Source organism: Rana temporaria, chromosome 10, assembly GCF_905171775.1.
Source record: "Rana temporaria chromosome 10, aRanTem1.1, whole genome shotgun sequence".
Lineage (NCBI taxonomy): Eukaryota > Metazoa > Chordata > Amphibia > Anura > Ranidae > Rana > Rana temporaria.
The window spans coordinates 67,090,011-67,102,844 of record NC_053498.1 but is presented as its reverse complement, the minus strand read 5'-3'; the positions used below and the strand labels follow the sequence as shown (position 1 = coordinate 67,102,844).

The following is a 12,834-nucleotide window of genomic DNA, read 5'->3' as shown; positions in this document are numbered from 1 at the left end:
CCCCCCTCCGCAATGCTTCCTGGGAGATGTTTCATGTTCCACTTCTCAGTATAACAGTAGTAGCACCCGCGGATCACCCCTCTCCCTTCTCAATATTTTTAAAATTAGCCACAATCGCGGGGCACCCCCCCCCCCCCCCCCGCTTCTCAATATTTTTTTAATGAGCCGCAATCACGGCATCCGCGGATCACCCCCCTTCTTAATATTTTTTTAATGAGCCGCGGTCGGCGGAACACGCCAACACCCCACCTTCTCATTCTTTTTTTAATGTCCGTCGCCTGGCGGGAGAAGCCCCCCCGCTTTTCAGTATTTTTTATGTCCGGCGGGCGGCAGACGAATCTACCCTCACCCCTCCCCCCCCACCCAATTTGTTAGTATTTTTTTATGTCCGGCGATGGCAGTGTATGTTGGGGATCGTCCCCCGCTTCTCAGTGTCTTCTATTCTTCAATGATGGCTGATCGGGAACCCCCCCTTCTCAGTGTCTTCTATGACACCCCCCACTTCTCAGTGTTAATTTCCGATGGCAGTGTATGTTGGGCGATCGGCGGCACCCATCTGGTCTATTGTCTTTTATGTTGGGCGATCGGCACGCCCCCGCTTCTCAAGTTATAGTGTGCGATGGCAGTGTATGATGGGTGATTGGTGGTACCCCCCTTCTCAGTGTCTTCTATGATGGGCGATCGGCGGCAAACACCCCCCCTGCTTCTCAGTGTTTATGTCCGATGGCAGTGTATGTTGGGCGATCGGCGGCACCCATCATGTCTATTGTCTTTTAAGTTGGGCGATCGGCGCCCTCCCGCTTCTCAAGTTATAGTGTGCGATGGCAGTGTATGTTGGGTGATCGGCACCCCCCCGCTTCTAAAGTTATAGTGTGCGATGGCAGTGTATGTTGGACGATCGGCCGCACCCCCCCCCCTTCATGTGCGATAGCAGTGTGCGGTGGCTTTGTTTTTTTATGTTGGGCGATCGGTGGCACCCCCCTCGCCTCTCATTGTATTTTATGTTGGGCGATCGGCACCCCCCCGCTTCTCAACTTATATTGTTCGATGTCAGTGTCTTCTAGATTCAGCGATCGGCGCCCCCTTGCTTATCTACTTTTAATGAGCGCTGTCATATTGATTGATTTACTTTCTATTTATATTTTCATTTACTTTCAACGATCCCCCCCCCCCTTAGCAACTTTTAATGTGCGATGTCAGTGTCCCACCTTGTTCCAATCTCCCCCCTTTTTTTGTAACATATTTGCATATTTCCAAAGGAAGGTGCCTTTGTAGGAGTCCATGTGATTCCACGTTCACCCCAACCCCTACACACTGCAACTTTAAGTCGCACATACTGTATATGAATGGTTATCATTAGAAAGCATGAGGGAATAACTTGTCATTCAACTTCGATGTACAAAGTCGTATGACAAGTGTGAATGGGGTATAAAAGTACTTAAAGAAGAGTAGAATACAAAAAAAATCAGTGGTTGTAAAGTTGGTTGTAAACCCTTACAGACCACTTGGCCCTACAGGTAAGCCTTGATTAAGGCTTACCTTTAGGTGCAAGAAATATCTCCCTAAGCTACAAAGTTTAGGAGATATTTGCAGTAAAGAGACACTGACGCAATGAGCGTGCCGTTAATGAATGGGACCGTGCCGTCCCTGATGGCTCATCGCTGCTACGGCCAGTCACATCACAGGAGCAGCGATATCCGGAAGTCACTCGGGTATCATGGCGGCGGCGGAGGAGAGGAACGAGGGTCACTGAGGGGGCTTCGATCTCAGGTAAGTAATTCATAATGAGCTAGTATGCTATGCATACTAGCTCATTATGCATGTCTCTTGCAGGGTTTTTTTTTTTAGGAAAAGTTTCAGAGGGTTTACTTCCTCTTTAAGAATATAAGACCATAGTATTCTATGGTACTTGAATACATTTTGCTGCATAACTAGCTTAAGCTTATGACCTCAATAACAACATCTCAAGATGTTGAAGAAATATGCATCCTTTTTCGCTACCTTTCTATATTGAGTACTACAGTATATATTTCAAACTCATCTTGGGAGTTTATTTGTGCTATTTCCATCAAGTGTTTATTAAGTTATTGACATCCTTGTTTTTTATAAAAATAGAAAAAAGGGAATGCTACATTTTGCTTTGCGCTCAAGAAATGCATTTCTGCTGCTACAGTGGCTTCTCCACAAGCTGTTGTTTCAAACCAACATGATCTGTTACCGTGCTGGAATAATATGAGGCCGTGCTTTGTCCTTCTCATGTACTGTTGTAGAGCTGCTAATGGTTCTTTGCTGCTCCAGTAGGCTTTTCAGCATCTAGTCTGAGCAGATGTTATAGCAGCTTATACGGATCTCGAAATTATGCAGCATTATGTATGCTTTTGGCTTTGCTCTCTAAACAAAAGATGTTATATTCTGTTTGGAGACAGTGCCCTAGGTTGACTCCATTTTCTGAAATTGTAAAGCCTGAAATCAATTAAAGAGGCATGAGATGTGTTTCTGTTACAGTGTGTTGCTGAAATAAGTGCATTGTATTTACTAGAGACTGATAACAAAAATGTGATAATTTAAAGGGTAAGTGAAGGAATATACAGTATATACAGTATGTGCTATTTTTCTTACTCTGAGAGTGGTATATACTTAGAACTACAGCCTTAACCAAATCCTTATTTTAGCTTTGGGTGGAGTGGTCACATATTTTTCCCTTGTCAAGTTTTTACTGCTATCTGTAAACTTTTGGGAAAGTTTGATCTACTCCCTGTCCTATTATGGCAGCTTCTGATTTCCAAAAAGCCCTCCTTCTGTAATGTAGGTGAAGGAAACTATCTTAAAAATACAATTTTAGTCTTGCATATGCCCCTATAAACAAATGTAATATTTCAAAAATTATGGCCTTTCCACCTCAGTGGGAGGTCTCCCCGGTGACTACTGTCTCTTGGCTGTGACAGCTGTTATATAGGCATGGGCGGGACCACCCGGTGACATAATGGAGTGACCCCACCCCCTTATGATGTCATGTGATGTCATGTGATGTCAGACGGGTTACATCAGTGGGTGACCCCGCCCTTGCATATATAACAGCTGTCAAAGCCAAAAGGCAGTAGTCGCCGGGAGGCCTCCCGTGGAGGCGGAGTTTTTTCTTTTTTTTTTCAGGTACTTCGGGCTGCATGATTGATGATGGATATTAAAGGTGGCTTCCATATTCCGATAAACCCCCCACCCCCAAACCCCAAAAGCCAATGGTCAGGGCTGTCGGGAAGAGAACCTTGTCCTCATCAACATGGGGACAAGGTGCTTTGGGGGGACCCCAAAGCACCCTCCACATGTTGAGGGCAAGCGGCCTGGCATGGTTCAGAAGGGGGGATGCTTTCTCGTCCCCCTCTCTTTCCTGGTCTGCCAGACTGCTTGCTCGCATAAGGGTCTGGTATGGATTTTGGAGGGGGGATCCCACGCCAATTTTTTTTATTTTGGTGTGGAGTTCCCCTTAAAATGTATGCCAGACCCAAAGAGAACTGTGGGGAAACCCATGCCAATTTTTTCCTTAATTTTTTATCTATATTGCTGGTAGCCGCCACATTTATTACAGCCGTGAACAAGTTTTTTTTCCTTTAGAAATGTCATTTCGCTGCAGCACTGTTCTATACATTGCACAGATGTGCCATTTTTCAGGCAGACTAAGGGGACCCCCTAGGCATGAAATTTAAGGGGATATTTCATTTTTATTATTTTTTCACATTAAGCACTGTTAAAATCACTTCTCCTTAAAAAACTGTTGTTTTAAAAACTTTTTGTTGCATTGATACATGTCCCGTGGGGCAGTACCCGGGTCCCCAAACACTTTTTATGGCAATAACTTGCATATAAGCCTTTTGATTTTTCATGTTCCTGTCCCATAGACTTTAATAGGGTTTGCATGTTCGCTTAAACGTTTTGCTTGTTTTGGTGCAAACCGAACTGCGGGGTGTTTGGCTCATCCCTAACGTTTATATATGGTTGTCAAATGCCTCAGTAGAGGTGTTGTTAAGGTAACTTACCTATCATTCTGATTGTGCTCAGTAGGGATAGTGTAATAATTCTTGTCACCTTTTCTGTGCTCCACATTTACTCTAGATATGTCATCTGTGAGGCTGTCAAATAAATAAAATGTAAACATTTGCTGAGTACTACAGGCATCCTTGATTTATGGTAACAATGTATTATAATACAACACATTCTCCTCATGTGTGGGTCTCTTAGGAAGCACTACTACTGGAACTTATAAGATATCTAGAAACATGAACATAACATGAAAGCCACACTAGATTTTCATAGGTTTGCATTAGTTGTAAAAAGCATAGCAAATCCAACCTAAACCCGTCTACACACTACTGACTTTTTTTTTGCAAAAAAAAACAAAAAAAAAAACAGACCTTGAGCCTAGGTTCACACTGCTGCGAATTAAAAATCGCGGTAAAATGCGCGATTTTACCGCGATTTTGCTGCTGCGATTTTGCCGCGATTTCTGCCACAATTTAATGTAAATCGCGGCCCGGAATCGCAAAAAGTAGTACAGGAACTACTTTTTGAAATCGCAGATGCGGCGTCGCACTGATTAGGACAGTGCCATTGCCGACAATTGCCGCCGATTTGAGATGCGATTTGACATGTCAAATCGCATCTCAAATCGTTCCAAATCGTACCCAGTGTGAACCAGGGCTCATTCTTATTGTTAGTCCTCTTGATCCGTAGGTACGTAGGTAGATTTTGGATAAAACAAGACCCCAAACAGAAATCATTGAAAACACACATAAGGTATTCTGAAATCAAATGTGTAGTCCAACCAAATATTGGATTATACTCAAAATTAGTGATAGAGATGCTTTGCATACTTTTTGGATAGAAAAACTGCAATTATGCCACAATCGAGTTACAAAGCCTCTTTCACTGAGATAAACACTAGGGGGCAGATTCACATAGAATTAGATCGGCGCAGCGTATCAGAGATACGCTACGCCGCTGTAACTTACTTTTGGCTGGTTCGAATCCTGGAAGAATTTGCGCCGTAAGTTACGCCGGCGTAGTGTATCTCTGGCGTCGGAATTCAAATCGGCGAATGAACTGCGCATGCTCCGTTTCTAAATTTCCCGCCGTGCATTGCACGAAATAACGTTGCAAGGACGTCATTTTTTAAACTTAGACGTGACTTACGTCCATCCCGATTCACGGACGACTTACGCAAAAAAAAGAAAAAATTCAAATTTCGACGCGGGAACGACGGCCATACTTAACATGGCAAATCTAACTATACGCTGCAAAAAAACAGCTTTATCTATACGCCGGAAAAAGCCGACTAGAGACGACGTAAGAGAATGCGACGGCCGCGCGTATGTTCGTGGATCGTCGGAAATAGCTAATTTGCATACCCGACGCGGAAAACGACGTGAACGCCACCCAGCGGACGCCAAAGTATTGCATCTTAGATCCGAAAGGCGTACGAGGACGTATACCTGTCGGATCTAACCCAGATGCCGTTGTATCTTGGTTTGAGGATTCAAACCAAAGATACGACGCGGATAATTTGAAAGTACGATACGCCGGTGTACTCTGTCTGTGGATCTGGCCCTAGAAGTTACTGTGTATACCAGCAGTATAAGCAAAAAAAAAAATGCTTTTTGCTTTCTTTTTTTTTAAGAAAGTAGAAACACATTTATTTTATCACACATTTAACACGTTGGAAGCAATAGTGAAGTTGCAAAGTTTGTACAGATAAGAGTGATGTTCCTAGTAATATATTTGTATTATAATTGTGTTATCAGCGGTCACCAACTGTACATGTGATAGACAGCTTTGAAACTGTTGCATGTTCAGTGAATCTCTTATTCCTTCATCTTCTTGATTTTAAGATGACAGCTTCTACTCTCCCGACCACATTGATCCTGTGTGTCATTTTGCTAGCCTATTGAATGAGACCATTGAGTGTAATCTGTATCATGAAAAGGATGGGCATAGTAGTGTTCATGTTGCACTTGTCCTTGCCGACATAAATATAAGAAGAAATAACTCCTCATCCAAGCTACCTGCTTTTCTGCCCTGCTGAATTATATACTTATTGGTTGGCTGTCTCCAATTGTGCAAGTACAGGATGGAATTAAAGTAAGAAAGAAGGTCATAGATCTGGTAATTCAAGAGTGGTATATAGTTTCTTTGCAAAGCCTAAAGCTAATGTATCACTAAGTGGATGTGTAAACAAGGGAGTGTGCACGAATTTCCCTATGATTGGAACAGTGACCGTTTGGAAACCATAGTTGCTGATCACATTGGCTAGTTCGACAGGGTTAGTAGACATGTGCAATTTGTTTTGGTCCGAATACAAATTCAGATGAATTTTTGGTTATTCAAAGATTCAGATGTATCCAAATCTCTGAATGAAATAGTAATGAATAGTAACAAATTTGTTTATTCATTTTCTAACGAATTGCAAATTTTCAGAACGATTAGAATTCCGACGGGTCAAAAAATGATTAACAGATTCAAATTCTGTGTGAAAAATAGCTGGTTGTTATTCAGTGGGCCGTGAAGCCTGTTCCGATGACTCATCAGCTGTAAGCAAGCTTCCCCACTGACAGCTGAAATATGAACTAAACAATGCAGGCAGTACAAAATTGTTTACATTACTTCGGGTCTGGTATGGATTTGGAAGGGAACCCCATGCCAAAAAAAATGTCACGGGGTCCCCCCAAAATCTATACCAGACCCTTATCCGAGCATGCAAACCGGCAGGTTGGGAAAGGGTGGGACAAGCAAGCGCCCCCCTCCTGAACCATAACAGGCCACATACCCTCAACATTTGGGAGGTGCTTTAGGCAGGGGCTTTCTCCTCCCCACCCCAAAGCACCTTGTCCCCATGTTGATGGGGACAAGGGTCTCCTCTCGACAACCCTGGGTTGTGGTTTTGGGGGTCTGCGAGCAGGGGGGCTTATGGGAATCTGGAAGCCCCCTTGTTAAAGGTCCCGGTCTCCTCCTATGTGAATAAGTATGGGGTACATTGTACCCCTATTCATTCAAAAAAAGTGTCAAAAATAAATAAAAACAGTACACATGTTTATTACAATTCCCTTATTAAAATAAAAAAAAACAATGTTCCCAGGTGTAGATCCATCATCAATCATGATGCCTGCCGCACCACCGGATCAGAAAAAAAAGCTCTACCCACGAGGATGGATGACCGCCAAATGCCTGCACTGCCATTTCACAGTTCTTAAATAGGGTCAGGGGCAGGGTCACCTGGTGATATAACCTGGTGGGCCTGCCCCCTTGTGACATCACCGACCAGTGCATGTACCTATATAAGAACTGTAAAACGGTGGAGCCTGCAGTAGGTGGTTAGCCTTTATTGACGGCAGAGCGTTTTTTTTTTGGGTCTGGCAGTGATGACGATGTTGTGTTAGTTGATGGATCTACATCTGGGATCTTACTATTTTGATATAGGACTTGTCAAAAACCATCTACTTTTTTTCTTTATTTTTGACACTTTTTTGGTGAATAAGTAGGGGTGCAATATATCCCTACTCATTCACATACAGAGGGGCCAGGATCAGGGGGCCCTTTGTTTTTTTTTGTTTTCAAAAGAGCTTTATTGTAAATAGAAAAAGGCGAGACATAGTCAAGTAAAGGCAAGCATACGGCCAAAAGGCACATGTGTACATTGTAGGTATTGGTTACAACAGAAGCAACTTCAAACAGTGCACGTTTCAGAAAGATGCAAATATATCGAATCATGGTACAACTGGAATAAACAATAACCAGAGACATTATCCTAGGTTGCCAACATTGCAGTCCAACGGGAGACCGAAAGGTCGGTCATCTCGAGTAGTCGAAAATTAGAAAGAGAACAAGAGAAAAGATGCAAAATTAAACAAAAAAGAAGTAAAAAGGAAGGTCAGTCCTGGAGTCTGAATAGAAACCATGGGTTCCATTTGGCGTCAAACTTAGGTAGCGAGTCATACAGGGTGTGAAATATTTTCTCAGACAGCATCATTTGGTCTACCCTATTCAATATTAGCGTGAAGGGAACTGCATCTTTCTTCCAGCAAAGGGCAATAGCCCATAACATGGCCAGGCAGACTGCGTGAATAAGCCTAGCCATGGGCAACTGTACTTCTTGAATTTTATCGAAAAGAAGACATTGTGTAAGCTTAAGGTCCACATGTTCTCCCGCTAGGGTGTCAATCAGTTTCAATGCTTCTGTCCAGGTGGGTTTGATTTTGGGACAGTCCCAGAACAAATGGACATAGGAGCCCGGTATCCCACAGCCCCTAAAACATAGTTGGGAGACCTGGGGGAACATACTGTGGAGGCGTATAGGGGTGTAATACCATCGGGTCAGTAGCTTAACCGCAGTTTCCCTAATAGAGAGAGAAAGAGTGCTTTTCCGCATATTGATCCAGCAGGATTGCCAGTCCATGTCACTGGCGGTCAACTGTAGCTTCCGTTCCCACTGGGTTCTATATTTCAACCCAGTGGAATGAAGAGCCGCGACCACCATAGCATAGATCCCCGATATCAACCCTCTGCCTCTGGGAGTAGAGTTACATATAGTTTCAAAGTCAGAAGGACGATCAGAGGGGGGGGGGGGTACCATAATGCGATTGAAAAAAGTGCCGAATTTGGAGAAAATGATAGAATTCCCCCCCTAGTATCCCAAATTTTGACTGTAGAGTGGCAAAGGGCATAAACTTGGAGTCCTGCAAGAAATCCCGAAGCCTGGTCTGGCCTAGGTCCACCCAAGTCTGAAAAGCCTCAGGGCAGGAGTAGGCTGGGGCAAAACGTGAGTCACCCAAGTATGAGGCGTTCAGGGGTGGCCGTGAGACCAAGCCTAGTTTGAATTTATAACTATCCCAGAGGTGTAGGGAAGAGGCCACTATGAGGTTCTTGGACCGGAGGGCAAAACCCGTGGGGTTAGAGGACCACATGAGGCCAGGGAGATAAAATGGGACTATGGAGTCCATTTCAAATCTAACCCAGGGGACCTTGGGATTGCGGATAGGGGGCCCTTTGTTAAAGAGGGCTTTTCAAATTTCGATAAGCCCCCTGCCCACAGACCCCCAAAATGACTGGGTTGTAGGGAAAAGCCCCCCTGCCCCAAAGAACTCACCCCCCGCCCCATGTTGAGGCCATGTAGCCTTGTATAGTTCAGGACATGGACCCATTGCTTAGACCTGGAAGAACCCTGAAAGCTTGTCCTGAAAATTTGGATGTTAGTGCAAATACAAAAAATAATCACAGGCAGTTTTTTTTATAACAAGCATATCACATAGGCATAGTATAGTGCAACTCTCAAAGTACAGTACAGTCAGTCAATAATTACTTGGTACAGATTAACAACAGTTTTTGTTGCAAGTGTACTAATATCATTTTTCTTTCCACATGATTGGATATTCTTGGTAAAAAAAAAAAAAAAAAAAAAAAAAATATATATTTATTTTATATATATATATATATATATATATATATATATATATATATATATATATATATATATATATATATATATATATATATATATATATGGGCTGTGGAAATTAACTATTAATTCATCGATTAATCTTTAAATTTTTTGATCGATCAAAATTGTTTTGATCGATCAAACATTTTTTGATTGGTACTCACCTCTCCGCCGGCTTCAGGGAGTTCCAGTGACGTCACAGACACCGGAGGGGGCTTGCCGTGTCCATCTGAAGGGCTCCTTTGCTGTGCCTTCATATCTGCATGCCGGCGGGACCTTACTATCTGCCACATGCAAGGGCTGTTACACTTCCCTCTATCAACCTGGGATTCTACAACCATCCACTGGGAGTTGTGATAGTTCCCTTCACAGGACAACTACGTGCCGACGGACTGATGTTAACCTCTCCTCATCTGGATTTAGCAGTGGTATCGTTGTACACATTTTTATACCAGGATCATACTTGGCTACATGTTTTTATGACTGCTTTTGCTACGTTTGGTATTACTTGCACCATTTTTACAGTTTAGGTAGCTACATCGATTTTATCTCCAGTGCAATATTTATTTTGTTACCTACTTGAAGACTATAAAAGTTTTAATGCTATTCCCATCGAGCGCTGCCTTTGTGTGTTTTTTTGTATCCTGCTATCCATGTTTCCAGTTGTTGGTAGCTGCACTGGGAATCAGCCTGCAAGGAGATCAGCTAAAAGTAGTCAGATCTGTATGTGCGTTATAATTAATCAAAATTAGTAGATTAATCGATAAAAAAAAAATGGATTAATCGAACACAAACATTTTAATCAGTAACAGTAACTTTTTGCAAAATGCAAAGCAAATGGACATTTGTTAAACATCCATGAGACATTCTAACTTTGGAATTAAAGGGGTTGTAAAGGAATTTTTTTTTTCATAATAAGCATCCTTTACCTGCAGACATTCCTCTTTTCACTTCCTCATTGTTTGTTTTTGCTCAGAAGTTGCTCTATTTCTTCTCTGTTCTGTTCACTTCCTGCTTGTCTGATTTTACTGACCACCGTGAAGGGAGGCTTTACTGCGGTGGTCAGTAACACGCTCACCCCCTCCTGGGAACTAAATCTGTGTGGCAGGATGCTCTCTACGTGTTAGAGACTTCAAGGAGGTGTGAATTACTGGGCGTGCTGCAGTTCATACTGGGAAATGTAGTTCTTACATGAACGAGCGATGCAAACCAGGAAGTGAATGAGAGAACAGAAACTAGAACGCCGGAGGTGATATAGATGAAAGAATTTAATAGGTATTTACTAGTTTTTTAACAGAATCATTACACTATTCTGTCTGTCTACCTTGCAGACATTAATTTTAGGCAACATTTTTTTTCCCTTTACAACTCCTTTAATAAGTAAGCCTTACAAATGCAGAAGGTCATAGATACTACGTTTTGACAAAAAAAAAAAAAGATTCATCTATGTTGGGTACAAATGTCAAGCATCTTTGATAGATTTCTGTTAGTAGTAACATAGCAGAAAGTAGAAAACTTACCCAACCTAATTTACCAGTGCTGTACTGAGAACATTCTCATAATGGTATGGGCGTGATTTACTAAGTGGAAATGAACAAGAACAGGCATAAATCACTATAGTAAACTTGAAATGTAAAATCCCAAAATCAATCTAGCAAATTGCATTGTGCTCTTCAGTGTGTACAACTGTACAATGTGGTTGAGGTCCTGGTTTGCCATAAGCACAACATAACCTGTTCCTGCATGTGCACATACAGTATATAGTAAAGAAAAGCTCAGTATGTGATTATATAATATATACCATATACAGTATATACAGTGGGCCAGATCCACATAGAAATGGATCGGCGCAGCGTATCAGAGATACACAACGCCGCCGTATCTTACCTGGCTTTAAGTCGAATCCAGGAAGATTTTGCGCCGTAGGTTACGGCGGCGTAGTGTATTTCTGGCGGCGGAATTCAAATCGCCGATTAGGGGGCGTGATTCATTTAAATGAAGCGCGTCCCCGCGCCGATTGAACTGCGCATGCTCCGTTTCGAAATTTCCCACAGTGCTTTGCGCAAAATGACGTCGCAACGACGTCATTTTTTTAACTTAGACGTGACTTACGTCCATCCCTATTCACGGACGACTTACGCAAAAAAAAAGAAATTCAAATTTCGACGCGGGAACAACGGCCATACTTTAACATGGCAAGTCTATCTATACGCCGCAAAATAGCAGCTTTAACTATACGCCGGAAAAAGCAGACTAGAGACTACGTAAGAGAATGCGACGGCCGCGCTTACTTCGTGGATCGTCGGAAAAAGCTAATTTGCATACCCAACGCGGAAAACGACGCGAACTCCACCCAGCGGACGCCAAAGTATTGCATCTACGATCCGAAGGCGTACGAAGCCGTACGCCTGTCGGATCGAACCCAGATGCCGTTGTATCTTGGTTTGAGGATTCAAACTAAAGATACGACGCGGGTAATTTGAAAGTACGCTGGCGTATCAGTAGATACGCCGGCGTACTCGCTATGAGGATCTGGCCCAGTATGTATATATGAAATTAGAGATTGGCCAAACGACACCCTGTTTGGTTTTCGGCAGGACTTTCGAACATCGCAAAAGTTCGAAACCAAATAACGAACCCCATTGGAGTCAATGGGACCTGAACTGGAAAAATCAAAGTGACTATTTTGAAGGCTTATATGCAAGTAATTGGGCATACATGGTTATGGGGGTCTGGGTACTTCCCTAGGAGACATGTATCAATGAAAAAAAATTGTAAAAAAGCATAATTTGTAAATGAGAAGTGGTTTACTGGTGCTTAAAGTGAAACCATCAAAATAGGAAACAACAATAAACATTTCAAATTAAATATAGTGGCTGGGGAGTCCCCTTAGTCTGCCTGCAAAGTGGCACATCTCAAAAATTTAAATGATATGCACCTGTCAAACAGGTGCAGATAAATTGGTCTTTGGGTGTCGATGGTGCCTTCACACTGTAACCCCATCGAGGTACTCTTCATAAAAGCAAGAATTGGCCTTGCTGTCAAAAATTGCAATGATATGCACCTGTCAAACAGGTGCAGAAAAATTTGTATTTGAATATTGGTGGTGCCTTCACATGGTAACCTTATCATGATACTCTTGATAAAAGCAAGAATTGGCCTTGCTTTTAAAAACTTGCAATGATATGCACCTGTCAAACAGGTGTGTAAAAATTGGTCTTTAGGTGTCGGTGGTGCCTTCACACCGGAACCCTATTGAGGTACTCTTGATGAAAGAAAAAATTGACGTTATGAAAATGTAAATGATATGCACCTGTCAATCAGGTGTAGATAAATTGGTCTTGAAAAAAGCA

General features: G+C 42.5%; 1 protein-coding gene across 1 annotated transcript in view; it reads right to left on the bottom strand.

The window, feature by feature from the left end:
• The window catches only part of LOC120915125, a 138,970-nt gene that overhangs the window by 90,305 nt on the left and 35,831 nt on the right, over positions 1-12,834 (bottom strand). The window contains exon 4 of the mRNA XM_040325383.1: positions 4,032-4,124. Within this exon, the coding sequence (XP_040181317.1) occupies positions 4,032-4,124 (93 nt within the window). The remainder of the gene's footprint in view (positions 1-4,031; positions 4,125-12,834) is intronic.